Below are 21,916 nucleotides of genomic sequence, written 5' to 3' on the forward strand. Positions count from 1 at the left end.
AGCCTTTGTTCTCTCACTCTGCACAATTAGTACCACTGATTTTCTGCTCCCTGGGGTTAGTTTCCTGACTAGACTAGGCACATAATAGATGTTCAAAAAATATACATATATAGTTATATAGTTATGTATATAATTATATATATAGTATATATTATATATAGTGTATATATAATATAGTGTATTATAGTGCACATATAATATATACAGCATATATATACTTATATAATTTTATATATACATATTATATATATAATTATATATATATACTTACGTATTATATATATATACTTTTATATATATATATATATATACTTGTCAAATAAATGCAAATAGCAAACTGACTGTTCCTGATGTAACCATTTATCTTGTGCAGGAAACATTCAATGTTAACCTCCTCTCTTCTCCTCTTAGGGATACTAACATATTAAACGGATTTTGAAAAGCAGTTAGTTCTCCACTATCCACATCAATTCAATGTTGATTGACCAAGCAGTTGTTAGGTACCTACTATTAACGAAGGGGCCAAGGATTACACATGTGATCTACTACAAAGTATTAAAAACCAACAAAGCCTTGCTTACATTCAACTATGAAATACACAATACTTTTCAGGTAGCAGTGACCTTTGTGGCTCTGCCTACATTAATTTGCTGATTCACATCCCCTGAATCCTTACTTTTTAAGCAGTCATGATGGGCAGACTGAGAAAGTGTCCTATGAAGCCACAGAAGAATTAAGAATGCTAGAGGAAGAGAGAGGCTGACATCTGGGACACAGTGCAGGGAAACACGGCTGCAAAGTCAGGCTAGGATTCCTGACCCTGTCATTCCCATGAAACCTTCCTGACCTCATCATCTACAAAATGGGTATAATCGGCATCTGTCATCGCTTTCCCTTGGGGTGGTGAGGACTCCTGGGATGACATGAGATAATGCCTCATTGCCAGGATCTTAAGAGGGGTCACACAGGCAATGGACCCTACCCAGGATCTGGCCTGATCTCCTGGAGAGCCAGTAGGCTGTAAGAGCTTGGAAAGGAGGACCCAAGGATTGCTGGATTGGAACTGGTTGTCTCCCGCACTTATTATCTTTTCTTTCCTCCTGGTCTGCCAAAGGCAAACAAGAGGGAAATGATAACAGACACATCCACTGAAGCAAAACAGGTCACAGGAATAAGATAATATGCTCAAGGACAAATAAAAGTCAACTGCAGCCCAGAACGGATAGGTGAAAATTCATGGGAAGAAGATAAGGTATTTGTTTTATAGAGAACAGGCTTTTAAAAATACTTTTACCAGTGTGAAAACACACACATACACATACGCATTTGTGCAGTTTTAATATCCTCTGTCTTCACTAAAGTTGCCTATACAAGGTGAGAACCATGTAAGTTGTGGGGGCAAGCTTTTGAAAAAGTTATGGTATAAATTGATGTCTAGGCAAAAATATTTAGTCTGTTAAATGAAGGCACCAGAATACAAAACTATGTATGCAAGGCTATGCATATGGAGGATACTGGAGGAAAAACAGCTGATTTATTAGAATGGTCTAACTGCCTCACCCAGAGCCTAGAACCTAACAGTTGTTTAATAAATATTTGTTTAGTGAGTGAGAAGACCTGATTTTCCATATACTATAACTGTGAATACTTCTTTTCCTTCGTTAGCTAATTACTCAGAGATAATGCTGCCTCTTTGTGACTGAATTTTGTTATTTTATGATTCTTTTATTTCTCTGCCTAATACAATCCAATTTTCCCCAAAGCAACTGGTGTAAACAGAAAAGTTTGCAGAGTTTAAAAATATGGGGTTTAGTAGACCAAAATCCTAAAGGTCACTCATGCATTTCTGATATCTAAAGATAAGAGAATCATTTGCAGATAAGCAGGAGACCTGATTTTTATTCATTAATTGGCCAACTGTCCTTGGAGAAAACAATCCTGCAGGGTCTCAGTTGACAGCTCGGTGAATGGGGTTAGACAGATGACCTCCTACAGGCTTTTCAGTTACTTTAAACGTTAAAGTCAAGATAAAACATGCTGGGTAAATTAAGACAGATGAGCCCTCCAAAGAATATTTGAAAACTTTATTTTCTCAAATGAGCACCAACACAGATTGGAAATATGACAGAAACAATGCACTTTTCTCTAATACTGAATCACTATGTACAAATACAGGAAAAGGTGAAGACAAATTATTTGAAAATAATTATCTTTGTTATTGAAGCAAAGTGACCTGAAAAATGCCACAAAAAAAAAAAAATAGGGAAAATAATAAAACCCAAACCCAACAAATACAGTTTGTAAACACAAGCATAGACAGATTCTGTATTGAAAGATCGTCTCTGCAGGTTGGAAAAGGGAACCGACTCTCACTTTCACCAAAATGTTACATAAAAATATACAGGCAGATTAAATTTGGTAATGGGAATAGCTTGTTTCTTCTTGGCTTTACCTTTCACTGCTGGCAGATTTCATGACCGTATTTTGCTTAAGAAAATTAAACATCTCTTTCCTCTACCTTGACCACTAGCATGTTTTCTCATTCGAGGCAGACTCTGTTAAAATATGTAACTTGATTGCATTCAAGATTTGATTTCCCAGCCTCTTCCTGAACCTGAGGCAATCTGAACTTAAAATAAAACTGTTTTACCTCCAAGGTATGTGAATTATTTTACTGATGTCCTTTCAACCCAAACCAGTTAATGATGTGGCTTCCACAAGTGGAAACCTGGGGTATGTAAGGAGTACACTCACATCTCAGAAATACACAGATTTGACTCTGCTTAATCTCCACAAACAGATTTCCTTTACGATCTGTGAAAGTTGAGCACACAAAGAAAAAGGAGCAAACTGGCAATAGCTCCATGCTCAGAAAAACAAAATCCTCACGGTTTGTGCTATTGGTCCACTTGAAACAAGACCAGCCGAGAGAAAGAGAAGAAAGCCTTATGTGCCCAAGGTGTAAACTGTAGGTATAGTGTCCTCAGTAAAGAAGAAAACAGGAGGCACAACGCAAAGTGCTTTACACACACACGTATGCACAAAAATTAAAAACAAGATTCCAAATTGTTGGAAATTCTTCCAACAAGAGGAATCGCTAATTTGTTACTAAATCTTGATTTTATTTATTTTCTTTTCTAGTCAATATTGGTGCAAGAAAATATTTCAATTCTCAACCTGGTAATGCACTGCAGAGTCTGTTCCATCAGGGAAAAAAAAATGCAGAGAGGCATTGCCTTATTGCCTCTGTCCAGACTAAAGGGATACAGATTTTTTTTTTTTTTTTTTTAGAAAGACTATATTGGTGATCACTGTTTCCCTTAAAATATACTTCAAGAAATGCAGAATAAACCATAGAATTTAAAAATGAAAATAAAAAGTGCTCTCAGGGGATCTGAGAAAACAGCACCAAATATATTATTTAAAAAATTAAATATTATTTACAAAAGAATATTTCACAAGCTATATATATATATATATATATATATATATATATATATATATATATCTCCACTTGAAGATCTTTTTATAAAGGGGACACCTCTTTTTCACACACTGACCCACCAGTAAAGATTTGCTCATCCTATCTCCATAGTCTTGCTGTCATTGGAGTGGGGGCAGCTTTCTATCAGGCCCAGTTGACATTCTGTGGGCATCAAGTCTGGCTGTATTTGATTCATGTCAAATCAACCCATCAGCAGCCTAAGGTTAGCATTCGGGGATCTGGGTGTAATCCAGGGCCACTGAGGCCACATGACCTAAGACAGCACAGGGGAGATGGACCTAGAGAGTCTGCCAGCCGGACTTCAGTTGCACATGAAGGCAGCTGCTGGTTGAGGTATAGAACGTCATGCCTTTCCCTTTCTTGCTTCTCCTTTTCCCCCTGCCCTCCTCCCTGCATCCTGCCTAGGTTTTACCATCCAACTCCAATTCCCTGAACCTGTCAGGGGTGAATAGATGAGGTCTTTGGTTATACTCTGAGTCAATAATTTGGTGAAGAAATTAAAGAATGAACTGACTGAGGCCATGAGTTGATGTGTCTTCATCACTCAGCTGCGGTCAATCCAATACTGCTAGACGTTAGGTAGACAAGCCATGAATGGAGCTAAAGTTATAAGAAGCACTTTTGGTTTCATTGACACAAAGGGAAAGCCTAATGAGTTGTTTTCTTTTTCCCCTGTAGTTGTGGAAAAACCAACATTCTACTCAGATCTTTTGCACCAAGTATGGTGCCACGCACCCATTGGATGCTCAATTGGTTAACTGGGAAAAAACAAAAAACAAAACAAAACAAAAACACAAACCAAAAACTAGAACCTGGGTCTAACTGAAGCCTGCTCTGATCCATGCGGCAGTCAGAGGCCTCATCCCCAAGGAAGAACAGTGGCACATTGGTCTCCTCTGCCCCTCGAAAACTCTAGGGCACCCCGTGTCTGGTTTCTCTGTCACCACACTCCATTTTTAGTCTCAAAGACAAAACACCTACCTGTGTTTAACCCCCATTTTCTTTCTGTGGAAAGGAGCATCAACAGCCAGGACATTCCCTGAGCTAAGGTGCTAATCAAAATCTCTAAGTGACAGCCACTACTTCGGGGCAGACAGAAAGGGGGATCTATGATTTTTGTGCCAGCAAGCTAGCTTAGGAATGTGAAAGTTGAAAATGCTTTTTTATTGAGATCTTGGCCCTGGAAGCCAGAAGAACTCTTTCTCTGGGAGCAGAAATGAAAAGCTTCTTCTGAACCTCAGTCTGATTTTTAGTAATGTGGGGAGAACTTAATCTTCCAGGGTTGCTGAAGTACCAGAAGATGTGGGTAAAAAGCCTTTGGGAACAAGATTCAATTTCTAAGAATCCTTTTGTGTTAAAGAAGCGGTCTATTGCTAAACCTGAGCACCTGGCTTCCTGTCAGTCCTGCTGTCCATCACCTCCAGGGCAGGACCACACCTAGCTCAGGTCCCCTTTATGCAATCAGTGCACAGAGACATGAAAAGGCATTTCCACCATGATCTACTCCCTATGAAAATTCAAATTCTGGAAATGTCCCGGGTTGGCTGCTTAAATCTTGATTCATCAGTTTTACAGATTGTTGCTTCTACAAACTCACTCATTTGTGACTTTACAGTGAATTTTCCTACAGAATCAGCCTACTTAGAGAAGGAGATGCTGAGAATTACCTAATATAACCTGCACATACCTTAATAATTACATTTTCGGTCTAAGCCATAAAATTAACTCAGTTAAATGAGTTTCGGTTATGCACCGAAACTGGACTGGCTGAACTGTTGGTATAATACACTTCACATTGTTGGTTAACTGTAACAAACTCTTCTCTCTCATGAGCTTTATTAAGGATTTGTTCTCCGCTTCCCTAATATAATGAACTTTGGTTTGTTTTGGGAGATGGGAGGCAGGGGCTAATATTGGAATTTTTAACTTGATGTTTGACAATCATATCTAAGCCCTCCCTACTGCTGGACCACTCTGACAATTTCTCTCCACACAACGCATTCAAGTCCAAGAATAGCTAGGGGTATGAGGAATCTACTGGCCAGGTTATCTCTAAGCTCAAAGCCTTGGGACTTTGTTTTCCACACTCTACAATGATAGAACTGGAGAAAAACACCCAAAACTATGTACATAGAATTGCTGATCTCTCTGAAGCCATTGCATACCAAAGGGGAAGATGCACTAACCTGTAACGGTTCAACTCTAAACTATTCCCAGCATTGTCCCACCCCGCCCCCTTCTTTGCCATAATGCTCTCATTAGGGGTCAGGAAAAAAAAAAGGTTAGACAATCAGAATTGCTAGCTGGTTCTACTTTTTATTTTTTCTGGCCCAATATCTGAGCCATCTCTACAGGAGCTCCCAAACTACAGTCCCCTTTGTTCCCTGTCGTCCTCAATTACTGATTTTAATTGGTTGGTGGCCAAGGTCTTTGGGATGTTTGGATCTTGCACCCATTACAAATACCCCCCTCCTCTCACCTACAGTGGCTGAAGAGGTAAAGATGACCAGAAGGAGCAGTGAGGCATCAGAGTTATCAAAACCACCTGGGCTTTTCATTCTCTCTTTTCAGGACACTCCCAACTCAACCCAGAAGAACCAGTCCCCTGTCCCCACTAGAGTTAAGACCAGTTCTTATGCTCACATGCTAACCTGGCACAGTTGGTGTCAGGAACAGAAACTTCTGATCAGAGAGAAATGCAGTCATGAGGTATTTTTTTTTCTCTTTGTCCTTTGAGACAAGTCGATTACTTCAAGCCTAAGTTACCAGAACTCCAGGAGCAGCACAATTTTGTTCCTACCTCTCACGTCCCCATCCCCTGCCCACCCCCGGGATCCTCAGAGGCTCCCCCTTTCCCTCTTCCGCACACCCCTGTGCTGTGCCACTGCTCTCCTGACAAGAGGCCATCGGGCAGCGCTTACATGGGCCCTAGGGCCCTTATCAAAGTGGGCTGCTGCCATGAGGTCAAGCGTCTGTTCCTTTTGTTGTTTTGTTTTCAGCCAACACGAGAACAGAGAGAGAAGCCAGGATCAACTCACAAACAGATACAAAGCAAAGAGACAGAGAGACAGCAATTTAGAGGCCGGTCACCAGAAAGGCGGCATCAGGGTGGGAGAATGCCCCAGATGGCAAGGCCCCTAAATGGATGGAACCAAGTGTTCAGTCACTCTCTCACGCTTGGGTAGAATGTTCGGTTGGATGGTGTTCATGTAGACACTGGGTTAGGTGGATACCCTCCGATCAGTCCCAGCCATTGTCCTTGATCATGTGTGCTAGCTCAATGATGTATTTGCCTTCTTTATACTTCTGGCTGCTTTCAAAGGCATGTTCCTAGGAGACACAAAGGAAAAGACACCAAATGACCAAAGACAAATAGGTGACTTCTGTAGCACAGGAGCAAAGGCAGGCCAATGATAGGGATCAGGACCAGCTTTGCCCAGCCTGAGAGAATTCCTACCACTCGAACATGCTACGTCCTCTTCACTGAGCTCCAGCGCTGAGGCAGCACCAAGACTTTCTCAATATTTACAACAGAGTTTAAACACTTTGCTATTTAAATATTCTAAACATTTTCTCAATATTTACAACAGAATTTCTTCAGGATCTCTGCTTTTAAGTCTTTGCCCAAATGTCACCATCTTAGTAAGGTCTTTCCTATTTTACTTTAAATAGCACGACTTCCACCCCAGAACTCCCTTTCCCCTCTCTACCTGCTTCATTCTTCTCCATAGCATTTATTTTCAAATACACAGTACAAGCTGCATATCTGTTCTACATATCGTCTTTCACTACTAAGACAAATTTCATGACAGGCAGAAGTTTCCATTCGTTTTGTTCACTTCATAGAGGACTGCCTGCCACTTAATAGGTCTTCAATAAATAACTGTTAAGTGAATGTGTGTCTGTGTGCGGGTGGGCACATGCATATGCACATGTAAAATCAGGGGAACTTGGTTTCTGACGTTGACCAGAAATGTGCTCTGTGGATGTATCCATGAAGTTTCTATGTCATAATCCTCAAGTGTACTTTATTACACCTAGAGAAAAAACACTCAGGGAGAGAAATTATTGTGAGGCCAAATAGGTCTCTTTTTTATTTATCTTGCTATTTCTATGTCAAGTGTATTAAGTCTGTTTTTCCTTCACTGCCTTTCCCCAGGGAGATCAGAGCTACGTGAACTCCAGGCTGAAGAACCTGGCAGCCCTCAAGCCCCACCCAGCTGCCAGGCCTCCAGAGAGAAAACTCAATATAAATCACCTGATAGATTACCATCCTAAATTTACAATGCTGTGTGTGGGCTTGCAGGCTAAGAAGCCCCATAGAAAAAGAGCCCTGCATAGGTATAGGCTCAAATGGATATTGTATTCCCAGGCATAGAGGTATAAAAACATCTGGTGTATTATATGAAAAACACAGGTCAGGGGCACCTGGGTGGCTCAGTGGTTCAGCGTCTGCCTTCAGCTCAGGGCATGATCCTGGGGTCCTGGGATGGGTTCTGCATTCGGCTCCCTATAGGAAGCCTGCATCTCCCTCTTCCTAGGTCTCTGCCTCCCTCTCTCTGTCTCTCATGAGTAAAGAAATAAAATCTTAAAAAACACACACACAAACAAACATGTATTATCACAGTCATTAGATGGCTGAGTCCAATGTGCAGAAGCAGTGGACAACAACTCTTTTTCGGAGTCTTCCAACTTAGTAAGTAACTCAACCCTACTGGCCATAGGTTCTGGGAGGCATTTGTATGAACTGTATCTTCTGTTCCCAAGCTCCAGAGGTTTGGGTCTCGGGACAAGAGCTCAGAGTTGAGTCTTGTGTTGAGAGACAAATCATTCCACAAAGCGGAGAGGGGAAAGGGGAGAGGCGAGGGGAAGGGCACTGAGAGAGAATGTGCCAACACATCACACACACACACACACACAAGAGCTGTGGACTCAGCAGTAATTTCCCTGACACTTCATTATTCCTCAGCTCAGTGTGTGTGTGTGTGTGTGTGTGTGTGTTGTGTGATGTGTACACAACAAAGGAATGTGGTTCGAGAATAAGACCTATTGTTCTGTGGCAGTGTGCTCAGGATAGGGGGGAGGTAAATAAAAAGAAAACTAGGAAAGTAAGAGTATATCTGTATTAAACAAACAAAAAAGCCAAAAGAAAAAAAAAATCAACAGCCCCCAAGCCACTTGAAAAACATCATTAACTGGACTCTAGTGGACAGAACACTAGATCTAGAGTCTGCAGAAACACCTCAGACTGAAGCCTGCTTTTGCTTCCTGGCACCAGAAGCATTACTTAACCACTTTTGTTTACAATTGCAACTTTCCATTTACAAAACTGGGATAATTAAAAGTACTTCACAGGATTACTGTGAGGGTCTGAAGAAATAATGGAATGAAGGATTGGAGTCCTAACCTGGGACATGAGAGGTAATCAATAAATATTTGGGGAGATGGATGTTTCTCTACTGTCCTGTACATATCAGTATGCTTGTCAAGCTGTTTTATCTGTTAACCTGTAGCTTTCCTCCCTGATAACATGACTGTAAACACCCAACCAAGGGCAAGTATTAGATCTCATTTACTTTTGTATCCAACACAAAGGCTTTTAATAAACCTGAGTCAAAGGAGTGATTCATTTTTACCTCAAGGAGCAAAACCAATGACCTCACATTTATCTTCTATCTGTAATCCTGTACATCTTCATTGGAACAAGATGACCAAGAAGTTGGAAGAACAGAAGAGAATATTTCTGAATAATCAAACCCAGAACTGTGGCCCCCAGATCACCTGGGGTCGGGGGGCACTGGCCATACAAAGGAAACAGAATATCCAAGGATAGTTTTTCTCACTAGAAGCAATCAAGGCATCCATAGGGATCTGTGACCATCTTGGCATCATGAAACATGCCATCTAGGTAGATGAACATCTCAAAGTAGATGTGAAGGATGGAATCTAAAGGCAATGCTGCTCCATTGCAGACTCCACCTATGGTAGTTAAGTTTTCCATGTTTTTAACTTTGGTTAAACGGAATCATGTTTTTATGCTGGGCTTTTTTATTCAGCATTTTTATTGAAATAGACTTCATATTTTTAGAGCAGTTTTAGGTTCCAGAAAAAAAAGAGCAGAAGGCAAGGTTTCCCCTGTACTCCCTGCTCCCACATAATGCACAGCCTCCCCCATTACCAGAGTTCTGCAGAGTGGTGTGTTTGTCACAATCAACAAGCCTACACTGACACATCATTATCACTCGGCAGGCAGTTTTGACTACTCCTCCAGGCTCTTCCGAAGCGAACTAACAGCTAACTAACCACAGGTCATATGAGCCAGCCCCACACTCACCCTGTACAACTGACAGGACATGGAATTTGTGGCATTTACGTGGAAAAAAATGTCCTCCCAGAGACCGGAAGACTCATTTTCCAATATCCTCACAATGACAGGCAGGATAAAGCCTGTGAAAATATCTGCCTGTCATAAATATATCTGCCAATAATAACAACAAAAATTTGTTTTCACTGAACATCCATACCTCATCTCACCCTAGCAAAGAACTGCTCACTCCAGGTGTCAAGAAGAGGTTAAAATTATTTGTTGAGTTAAAGAGCTAAGGAATGAACATCCAATACAGAGAGTCCAGCCATGGCTGTATCTAACAGTGGACATTAATATGTTTGATGGTGCCTAGCACAGGGCCTAGGACCTGAGAGATGTTCCGGGGACATTCACTGGAGCAAACAGCATGGGCTCTGCAGTTAGGCTCCTGGACGTCTCTGTCCTGGTTTGGCCAGACAACAGCTAGATAAGATTGGAAATACGATTAACCCCACTTAGCCTCAGTTTCCTCATCCATAAAATAGGGATTAAAATATGACCTAACCTCTTAGGGACCCTGTGAAGAGTAAATAAGATAATATATGCCTGGAACACAGGCATATCAGGAAATATTATGTGCTATTATTGTTATTAATTAAGCTGAAAAGCAGATGTGTGTATCTGTCTGTTTCAGGGGCAACTCTGAAGGAATGAGTAGGAGAAAAAGGAAGAATGAGCATGGCAGGCAGGAGTGTGCCAGGAAGTGCTCTTTGGGTTCAACTGCCTGTTCTTGGACTAAGATAATCACACAGGGCCAGAAGAAGCCAGTGGAAGAAAGCAATCCTCTAGCAGAAGGCTCTCTCAACTACTGCCTTCACAGCCCTCTTGCCACCAACCAGACTCCTTAGTACTCACATATTTCCAGCCCAGAGTGGTTTTGCAGTTTTCACAGTAAATGTCTGCAACTGCATGGAGTCCTGTTAGCAACACTCGCTCTTCTGCAGGCCCGCAGCCCACATTAACTCTGTGCCAAGGGACAGAGAGAACGGGTAGTTAGTCACACACTCATCATTGGTCTTTCAAGCTGAGCTTGCAGTGAGAAAATAACTGAGCATGGATGCCACAAGGGAAGCCAACACTGAGAAGGGCGTTGTTTATGACCAAAAGTATTAACAGCCCCTAAAAGGCAGCCACATGGAAACATCTCCATTGAAATGCATTTGAGATCTGCAAATTCTGATTCAGTGAGTCTGCTGATAAATAGTCTTTATAGTTTGAAATTTTCCTTGGAATGTTTCTGATTGATGCTCCTCATCTTGTGAGCTAAGGGGACTAAGTGATGGCCACACTGTGAAGACCACAACCATGAGCTTACTGAGGACTGGATGCAGCTGAAGATGTCAAACATGACATTGGCACAGCCGTGCCCTAATTACAAGGATGAACAAGCCCTGTATCATATCAAGCTGAACATGCTAGATTGCCACTCTCACAGTTCATCATACTTGTGTGAACTTCACCTTCCTTTTCCAGGTTACAGGCGCCCAGGGATGCTCCCAGCAGTGATGCAGAGCCCTATGGGGCTACAACTGCAGTGGGGGAGGGGGAGGCTTCTCACTAACCAGGACTTTCCTCCAGTCTCCGCTCCTGCAGCAGAGCTCCAGGTCTTTGGTTTGACCTCCTCTCTTCCCTGATGACTCATCTCATACCTGGTTCTGAAGCCTCCTGATGAGGCTCTCGGAAGCACTTCAACTTCTTCCCTATGAGTCTATAGCCCTCTGATGTGCCTACTGTGGGTAGTAAATGTATTATTTTTAGCCAAAGATGCAGAAAAAAAAAATTCCCTAAAGATAATCGACTACCTACCGTGGAGAGCAATGCTCTGCAGGGTTTTTATTGGCGCCGAGGGGACAGGGTCCATTGTTTAATTATCACTGACTGCTGCTTTTCCCCCCACTTGACAAGACTTGCACCAAATCATGGGTGTACCATTCAGATATACTCACACTGAGTTAAAGAGGTATGCTCGTCCTTGACTTCCTTGGAACGACTGAAATGCAAGAAAACAAATCAATAGTTAGATATCCATTTCACCCACCCATTCAAGAAACCAGCCCCAAATCACAACAATCATGACCTTCCAGGATTGACACAGTAAAAAAAAAAAAACAACAACAACAACAAAAAAGGACTCAGCCATTTAACAGTCCAGCGGTAGATAGCACGGGAGAGGACAGGAGGGTACGGGAGAGGACAGGAGGGTAGGATAAACAGAGTTATAGAGTTTAGGCCAGCCCACATGTGGACTGTTTTCTCCAGCCCAGGTGAGAAGATACAAAAACCAAAGTCCACAATATCATTGAAAACTTCTTCCCTCCTGACACCATCTGTTTTACTAATCCACCCAAGATCATCCACATTGATGATCTTTGCTGGACCCACTTGATCTCAGGCATCTGTGCGGCCACAGCTTTCCTCGAGTTGGTTAGGGAAATCAGTGTGAGCACCTTTGCTCGTCCTCTTGGTCCAACCCTGAAGATGGTACAAATTCTCCAAGGAAAAAAGATAAACCACCACACCTATGCTTCTCGCTTCTTGTAGATCCTAACTGCCATATCAGTAACAATCCTAAATGGGAGGACAGGAGCTCTCCTTTTGAAGCGTAAGCAACTTGATCTTGAGATCACAGGAATGCTCATTAAGCAGCAATCCCATTTTAAATTCTAGCTTAAATATGAGCTGCTTTCTTCCGGCTGAAGGGTGGCAGGGAACAGGAGAAAGGTGAGCCAGTGCTTGCCATGCAGTTTGGCATCTACTTCCATTAACATGGGCCCTCGCTGTGTTTTCCTCCTCTGGTTACACTGAAATGTCTGGCTGACATGAGCTATCCATGTTCTGTACTGCTGCCTGAATTTTTAATGTGGTCTGACAATCATACTCTGAATCAAACATCCTAGTCTCCTCTAAAAACCCACTCTAAAAATAAACAAATAAATTAGGGACTCTCTCATGACCTCTATTACTCAGTGGCTGGAGAAATCCAGTGGTGACTGGTTAACAGATGACCAGAGGGTAGGAGAGAACCAAACAGGACACAGATCACTGCACCCCAGACAGCCATTGTCAGAAATACAGGACTTTAGGGATCAGCGCTGCCAGCCAGAAAGAAAGGCAAAATTCTTGACTTGTGGAAAAACTGCTTTTGGGGCAGCTAGATTGTTGGTTACCTCCAACATACAAATGCACCAAAGACCTTTGCTCCCAGGTATAGCTGTAAGAAGCAAGCAGATGTTCCCCAGCTGCTGCTCAGACCTAAACCAGCTTGTTTCCTTTGGCTTTTGAAACATTCCTGGGGAACATAAGAACTCTCAGACTAGAGCTAAGCATGAATATGAGTGTCCCAGCCTCAAAAGCCTGGAGGTCTGTGCCAAGTGTTTGGCAGAGACAGTGTCCCTGTGATAACAGACCAGAGATCTGGACAACCTGTTAGTTCAAGCCTGGAGCACAAATGCACCCAGGCACTGCTGTGAAAGCAAAAGCTCCATGGTCTGGCCCCAACCTCTGCCATCTCTTCTCTTGCTATAGTGTCCTTTGCTCTAATCAGGACAAACCACATGCAATTCCTGGAACTTGCATTTCACCAATTTGCCACTGATGTTCCCCCAGATGGGAAGGCTCATCCACCTGACCAATGCTAGGCCTCGGCTCAGCTTCCTCTTTCGTAGGTCTTCCTTGACCTCCCCCAGAAAAGGCACCCACTGGCACCCATGTTCTCGACTCCTTCTGTTCCCCGTTTGTTCTTCTTTCTTAGCACTTAACACATACTGGATCTAAGTTATAGGTTTATTTTCTAACTCCCTTACTCAATGGTGAGCTCCCAGAAAGTGTGGGCCAAGTCCTCACTCTCTCTGACCCCCTCGCACAGAGCCCATGAATCTGGCATCTGTAGGCATTTAGTAAATATTTATTCCAGAGGTGAACTGCCTCTTATTTCCTTTTTTTTTCTGTAAGTGGCTTTACTGGTGTATAACTGATGTAATAAACTCTACATATTTGAAGTGCATTATTTGTATCTACCTGTGAAAACATCACCACAATCAAGATTATCACCCCTGAAAGTCTCCTCCTGTCCCTCCTCCATCTTATAGCCTTCCCTCATTTCCTTTCCACTCACCCAAAGGCAGCCACTGCTGTCACTATCACTTGTATTTTCTGCTTTTTAATAAATGAAATCACACAGTATGTAGTGCTTTTTGTCTGGCTTCTCTCACATGGCATAATGCTTTCAAGATTCAACACAGATGAATTTTGTATTTTATCAAAAGCTCATTCCCTGAGGTGCCTGAGTGGCAATCAGTTAAGCTTCCGACTCTTGGTTTCAACTCAAATCATGATCTTTGGGTCATGAGATTGAGTCCTGCATTGGTCTCTGCATTGGGCTTTGTGCTCAGCTGGGAGTCTGCTTGAGGATTCTCTCCCTTTCTCTCCTTCCCTTTCTCCCTCTCCTTCTCCCTCTCCCCCTGCTCATTCTCTTTCTCTCCTTCCCTCCCTCTCTCTCTCAAATGAATAAATAATTAAAAAACAGGATATTCAAACAGTAGGATCCTTGCAATTTTTTGTATAGGATAGCACACCACAAAGAAGTTCATTTACATCATAGTACTTAAAAATGTACAGAAGTTAAATTTTTTCTTTTGCAAAAAGATGAGCATTCCAAAGTATTTGGCCTTTGCTGTAAAAAGGAGCTGACAGTAGTGTGGTACTCTTATTCTGCAATATTTTTCCAAAGAATAAGCCCATTAAATCTGTCCCTTCAAAGTAAAGGTGACGTTTTAACAGGGAATGAGAATATAACTTTTTTTCAAAAGGAACTTGGGCTATGGAGAGAACTGGTATCTAGCAATGTGTTCATTTTATATGATCTTTGTAGTTTGGAATGGATATGACTGTACAAAAAAAATGACTTAAGATGAATGAGAGAAGAAAATGCAGGTGGAAATCTGTTAGAAAAGATTTCTTAGATCCTGTCCCAGAAACAATTTATAAAAGACTGCTAACGTGAACTTAATCAAAATTTCAAGCTTTTTCTCTGAAAAACAAAGAGAAAAGTTAAGCCATAGACTGGGAGAAAATATCTGGAAATCACATATATAACAAAGCACTTGTACCTGAAATACATACAGAACTCTCAAAACTCAAACAACAAGGAACAAAAACTCCAATTTTAAAATGAGCAAAGAGGTTCTCTGTTCCTCCCCATTTGACAGACAGCCACATCTTCTGGTATAATGCCAGCCACATCCCGAGACACGATGGTGAAGGTCAGAGTAAATAGATTTGGCTGTACTGAGCACCTAATCACCAGGGCTGCTTTCAACTCTGGCAAGGTAGATACTGTCACCATCAGTGACCCCTTCACTGAACTCAACTACTTGGTCTACATGTTCCAGTATCATTCCACCCATGACAAATTCAATAGTACATTCAAGGCTCAGAATAGGAAACTTGTCATGAATGGAAAGCTCATCTCAATCTTCTAAGAACAAGATCCCACCAACATCAAATGGAGCGATGTTAGTGTTGAGTATGTGGTGGAGTCCACTGGGGTCCTTGCTACCATCAAGAAGGCTGGAGCTCATTTGAAGGCTGGGGCCAAGAGGGCCATTATCTCTGCTCCTTTCTAAGGATGCCTCATGTTTCTGATGGGCATGAACAATGAGAAGTATGACAACCCCCTCAAGATTGTCAGCAATGGCTCTTGCACTACCAACTGCTTGGCCCCTCTGGTCAAGGTCATCCATGATAACGTGGCATTGTGGAGGGACTCATGACCACAGTCCATGCTATCACTGCCACTCAAAGACTGTGGATGACCTCTCTGGGAAGCTTTGGTGTGAGGGCTGAGGGGCTTCCCAGAATATCACTCCTGTTTCTACTGGCACCATCAAGGCTATAGACAAGGTCATCCCTGAGCTGAATGGGCAACTCATTGGCACGGACTTCCTGTCCCCACCTTGCAACACGTCAGTCATGGATGTGACCTGCTGCCTGGAGAAAGCTGCCAAAAACGATGACATTAAGAAGATGATGAAGCAGCCATCAGAGGGCCCCCTCAAGGACATTCTGGGCTACAGTTAGAACCAAGCTGTCTCCTGCAACTTTAACAGTAATACTCACTCTTACACCTTTGATGCTGGGGCTGGCATTGCCCTCAATGACCACTGTGTCAAACTCATTTCCTGTTATGACAATGAATTTGGTTACAGCAACCAGGTGGTGATCTTATGGCTTTCAAGGAATAGGAGACCCCTGGACCACCAGCACCAGGGAGAGCAAGAGGAAGAGAGATGCCCTCAATTGCTGAGGAGTCTTTACCTCAACGCATCCCTCAATACACTGAGAATCCCCTGACCTCCAGACAGTTTCAATCCTAGACCCCCTAAAGAAGAGGAGGGGTTCAGGGAGCCCTACCTTGTCATGTCTCATAAAATGTACTGTACCCAGCCAAAAAAAAAAAAAAAAAAACCTAAAAAAATGTTTAAATAAAAAATAAAATAAGCAAAAGATCTGAACAGACTTCACCAAAGATAAACAGATGGTAAACAGTCACATGAAAAGATGTTCAGCATCACTAGTCACTGGGGTAAATGTAAATTAAAAACACAATGATATCAAAACCACAATAAGATACTACCTCATGCTGGTCAGAAAGGCTCAGATTAACAAGTCAGGAAATGATGGATGGGGAGAAAGGAGAACCCTCTTACACTGTTAGTAGGTGCAGGTGTAAACTGGTGCAGCCACTCTGGAAAACAATATGGACGTTCCTCAGAAAGTTGAAAATAGAGCAACCCTATGAACTAGCAATTGCACTACTAGGTATGTACCCCAAAGATTCAAGTGTAGTGACCCAAATGGGCACCTGCACCCCAATGTTTATGACAGCAATGTCCACAAAGAGCCCAGATGTCCATCGACAGATGAGTGGATAAAGATGTGGTATATCTATATACAATGGAATACTACTCAGCCATCAAAGACAATGAAATCTTGCCATTTGCAACAACATGGATGGAACTAGAGGGTATTATGCCAAGAGAAATTAATTAGAGAAAGACAACAATCATACAATCTCATTCATATGTGTAGTTTAAGAAACAAAACAGAGCATCATAGGGGAAGGGAGGGAAAAATAAAACGAGGATGAACTCAGAGAAGGAGACAAACCACAAGATACTCTTAATCATAGGAAACAAACTGAGGGTTGCAGGAGGGGAGGGGGCTTGAGGGATGGGGTAACTGGGTGATGGACATTAAGGAGGGCATGTGATGTAATTATATAAAACTGATGAATCACTGAAGTCTACCTCTGAAGCTAATCATACACCAAATGTTTAATTGAGTTTAAATAAAAATGTTTTTAAAAATCTGAAACAATCACATTCTAAGAACTTCCAGGTTGGTGAACACATCAAAGTGCTCAGTGAGTAGGGCATCTGGGTGGCTCAATTAGGTATCTGTCTTCAGCTCATGATCCTGGGGGCCTAAGATCAAGCCCCACATCAGGCTCCATGCTCAGTGGGGAGCCTGCTTCTCCCTCTTCCTCTGCCACCCCCCTTGCTTGTGCTCTCTCTCTTTATCAAATGAATAAATAAAAGCTTTAAGGGGCACTTGAGTGGCTCAGCGGTTGAGCATCTGCCTCTGGCTCGGTGCGTGATGCTGGGATCTAGGATCGAGTCCCACACTGGGCTCCTTGCAGGGAGCCTGCTTTTCCCTCTCCTGCATCTCTGCCTCTCTCTGTATGTGTCTCTCATGAATAAATAAATACAATCTTAAAAATAAATAAGTAAATACTTTTTAAAAATTCAAAGTGTTCAGTGAGTGATGTATCCTGAAAAGGCATGAAATCTCCACCATCCCCTCTACCCTCATCCTTTGCTCTATGTATCTCTACCCTTTGCCTGTTTGAGTTGTATCCTTTATAATAAAAGGGTCATCATAAGTAAAACAAACAGAAACTACAGTGAGATACCACTACACACCTATGGTTGTGGTTAAATGGTTGAATTTTTGTATGCTGACAAAACCAAGTGCTATCAAGAAGTGTAGCAACTGGAACTCTCTCATACATTGCAAAATAGCACAGCCACTTTGGACAAGAGTTGATGGTTTCATTTATCAAAGTTAAAAGAAAACTTATGTTCATGTAAAAACCTGCAGGACAATGGTTTTAGAGCGGCTTTATTCATAATTGTCCAAAACTGGACACAGCCTAAATGTCTCTCAGTTAGTGAGTAGATAAACTGATACCTCCCATATTACAGTAGTCTGTAATAAAAAGGAACAACCTGTTGATAAACATACCATCATGGATGAATCTGAAATGCATCAGGCTAAGATAAGTAGGTAACAAAGGTCATTGACCACAAGGCATAACAGGGGAGACAGAATTGTTATTTTCATTATGGCAGTAGTTATAAGACCAAGTATTTATCAAAACTCATAGGGTTGTATATCAAAGAGTGAATGTTACTTTATAAAATCAAAAAATTTTAAATCCAATAAAAATGTTTAAAATAAGCCATCTCTACAACCTCCCATCTGTACGCTGTATTTGGACAATTAGGAAACAATTTCATAATCTACTTAAAAGTATTCCAAACAAAGAGCAACTGTAGGGGCGCCTGGGTGGCTCAGTTGGTTAAGTCTCTGCCTTCAGCCCAAGTCATGATCCCAGAGTTCTGGATCCAGCCCATGTCAGGCTCCCTGCTCAGCAGGGGGCCAGGGGGTGGCGGGTGTCTGCTTCTCTTCCTCTTCCACTCCTCTCTGCTTGAGTTCTCTCTCTGTCAAATCAATCAATCAATCAATCTTAAAAACAAAGAGCAACTGCAAATTTCTGCAGAAACCTTTGTGTAACTGGGTAAATGGGTTAGATCGTGGGGATCATGATTGTCATAAGTACAAACATGCCAATGTTATATTTGAACCTACCTCTCTTTGTAAGAGCTTTTCAGCAAGGGAAATTGTTAAAGTACTGAAATATACCCTCATTAGGACATACCTTAGAATTATTATATCAGAAAGTGATAGACCAATAATTTTTTAAAAGAACATATTAAATTACATACCTTCAATAAGATTTGAAAACCAATTTATAACTTTTTTCTTCCTTTTAAATTATAATGAAGAATTTCTTTGAATATATGTTTATAATGTATATATTACATAGCAGTATGTGCATACCACATATAAGTATCCATATATTAGGAGTATATACTCGAACATTTTTACTAACAGGCATATGTGATTTTAAGTTTGGAGACCACTCTGGGGGTTTCTGTCTGCTTCAGGACAGGGCCTACAAGTAATTTCCTCTAGTCTGGCATAGCCTAGGATTCCTAGAGAGTAGGGGATGGGGAGGACACATGGCAGAGAAGAGAAATGCCAGCCAGGCCCAGAGGTGCTGCCCAGGGCCACTATGGTTCTTCCAGGCCTGTTCTACGAAAGTGCCCTGGCCAATACCCACACTCTGCAAAGGGGTGTGCTGGAGGCAGTATCCACTGAGGTACCCTCCTGGGTGACCATGAACCTGTCTGCTCAGCCTGGCACTGAGGACCAGCTGAATTTCCTGGGAAGAACTCTGAAAGCTCTTCCACCATGGCTTCCACTCTGGGCCTCTGCCAAGTCAACATTTATGATGGGAAAAACAGCCACTGAAAACAACAGGCATCTTGCAAATAGACACAGACAAGAATAGCCCCGGCTGGGTCACTGTATCCTGTGGGGCCCAGCCCAGCCTGGCATAACCAGGCACAGCCTGGCACTCCCTTGAGTGAGGGTGGTACCAAAGGTGGGGAGACTGAAAGGAAGTTAAGGAAGCAATTAGAATGAAGCAAACAGAATTTCAGACCAGGAGATCCCAAACAGACTGTCAGACACATTTGTTTGCTGTCATTACTGCCAGGCAACAAGACAGCTCTTTTCCATGTTGTGTATCAACCAAGGCTGGTGTTCAGGACTCCAGGAAAGGTTTTTTGTTTTTTGTTTTTTTTTTTAAATTACACAATATTTTTCTTCTGTCCTTTAAAGGAAAGTAATAGTTCCAGGCCCAGCCCTTCCAGCCAGCTCAAAGGAACGGAAAAGGCTTTGAGTTTCCTGTTTAGTATCCAAAACCACTGATTTCTGGCCCCTTTGAAAGTCTGAAGGCAGAAATTCTGTTTAAAAGTAGGAGGACCCTGGAAAATGAATACTTTTTTGGGGGGAGGTGGCAAGAGCAAACATATGGTTTCCTTCCCCTGGTTATAAGGTACAGGTCCTCACCCTTGAGCTGAGTCAGGTAAGAAGTCCTCCTAGCATAGCATGAAGCAGAGCCTCTCCAACTTGCACTCTCTCTTCTCACTGGGAAGGTTAACCATTTTCTTTTTCTTTTTTTTAGGTGAGGCAGAAGGATTGGGGGGGGGGGGGGCGCAGACAGAGGGCCAGGGAGAGAATCCCAACCAGGCTCCACACTCAGCACAGAACCTAAAGCAGGGCTCAATCTCACAACCCCAAGATCATGACCCGAGCTGAAACCAAGAGTCTGACACTTAATTGACTGAGTCTCTCAGACGCCCTAACAAAGGTCAACCATTTTTAATGAAGCATGTGCCTCAAGAGGTGAACAGAGAGAGAAGGAAAACAGATGTCACCTGCCTATCTGGCTGCAGTATCTGGGAGCTCAGTGCCTATCTGCGTATACTAAGACGATCTAGCCTTGGTATCAGAAAATCAGGATGAAATCATGGTTTACAACTTATTAGCTCCTTGACCTTGGAGAAAATATTCAGCCTCTCTCAGCTTTGACATCTTTTACATCTGTAGATGGAAACCACACCTATTTTATAGGGGTTTTAAAGATAATAAGTAAAACAAGGTAAATGAAGTCCAGAGTAAAAGGAAGGTCAGTTCCTTCTTTCCTCTTTGACCTTTTCAGGAGCCTAGAAAAGAAAGAGAGATGAAAAGGCTGATTCTAATCTACTTGGATTTTCAAAATCCTTTTCTTTAGTGACTTTGATCTTCCCTTTTCTCTACTATTACCACAAAGGGCAAGTGTTCTACTCTTTGCAATTCAAGGTCTCCATAAAAATGGACAGGAGACTGACACTCCCCATGATCCTTTCCAGTCATATACCGTGAATCCTTTAAAGCACTCAGTGCTTGCTTCTCTGACCTACCATCCACAGGCAGTGTGAATTACATGGGCTTCAAAGAGGCAAACTGCCAGATTTTGAGTCGTGGCTTTGCTATGTACCAGCTATGCTACTAACTTGAGCAAGCCAATTAACTACTCTCAGACTTGATTTCCTAATCTGCAAAATGGGCACAATAAAACAGTACTCACACTCATACCAGCTTTCTATGAGAAATAAATGAGATACTGTGTATGCAAGAAGGCACTTCATACACTTCAAGGCTTTATATATTTCTATCATTGTTACAATTTCTTATTAGATAGCTATAGAAGAACTTAGTACAAATGTAAAGTTGAGTTCTTTTTAACTGAAATGTAATACATTTTACCATAAAAGTCATCCTCTTAAAGTATACAATTCAGTGGCTCTTGATATATTCATAAGGTTGTGCAATCATCACCAATTCTAGAACACTTCCACTCTCCAAAATCTCATGCCACTGTCACCTTCCATGTCCCCTGCTGCAGCTCCTGGCATCTACAAATCTACTGTCTCCAGGTGTTTGCTGAAGGCACCATATACTATGCTATACATCATCTCAGCAAGAAGACAGTAGGAGTATTAGGAAGAGATATAAAGGAAGATTAGCAAAACCCTTGTCCTTGGAGTGCTGGCTAAACATCCTGCCTCAGCAGGTCTGACATTCTGCTGGGGAGGGCCCAGTCTTTTTTCCTTTCTCATTCTTTTCTCCATCCATGGTCAGGCCCAGTAGAGTTTCCCATTTAGGGTCAGGGTAAGCCACAGGCTCCATTCCAAAGGGCTGAAACCCATGCAAAGTAATACTGGATTCTGTTTGGATTTCACCCTTGAGGAAGCATATGGAGAAAGTGGGAAGGGGATGCCTGGGTGGCTCAGCGGTTTAGCGCCTGCCTT

At 42.1% G+C, this 21,916-nt stretch overlaps 1 protein-coding gene across 4 annotated transcripts in view; it reads right to left on the reverse strand.

The window, feature by feature from the left end:
• Window positions 1-2,069: 2,069 nt before the first annotated feature.
• The window catches only part of YPEL2 (yippee like 2), a 63,338-nt gene continuing 43,491 nt past the window's right edge, over window positions 2,070-21,916 (reverse strand). For all 4 annotated transcript variants that reach the window (XM_041724759.1, XM_041724760.1, XM_041724761.1 and 1 more), the window contains 3 exons: window positions 11,819-11,862; window positions 10,728-10,836; window positions 2,070-6,835 (listed from right to left, as the gene is read on the reverse strand). In XM_041724759.1, the coding sequence (XP_041580693.1) occupies window positions 6,746-6,835; window positions 10,728-10,836; window positions 11,819-11,862 (243 nt within the window). In that variant the 3' untranslated portion in view covers window positions 2,070-6,745. The remainder of the gene's footprint in view (window positions 6,836-10,727; window positions 10,837-11,818; window positions 11,863-21,916) is intronic.

This window comes from Vulpes lagopus, chromosome 12, assembly GCF_018345385.1.
Source record: "Vulpes lagopus strain Blue_001 chromosome 12, ASM1834538v1, whole genome shotgun sequence".
Taxonomy (NCBI): Eukaryota; Metazoa; Chordata; class Mammalia; order Carnivora; family Canidae; genus Vulpes; species Vulpes lagopus.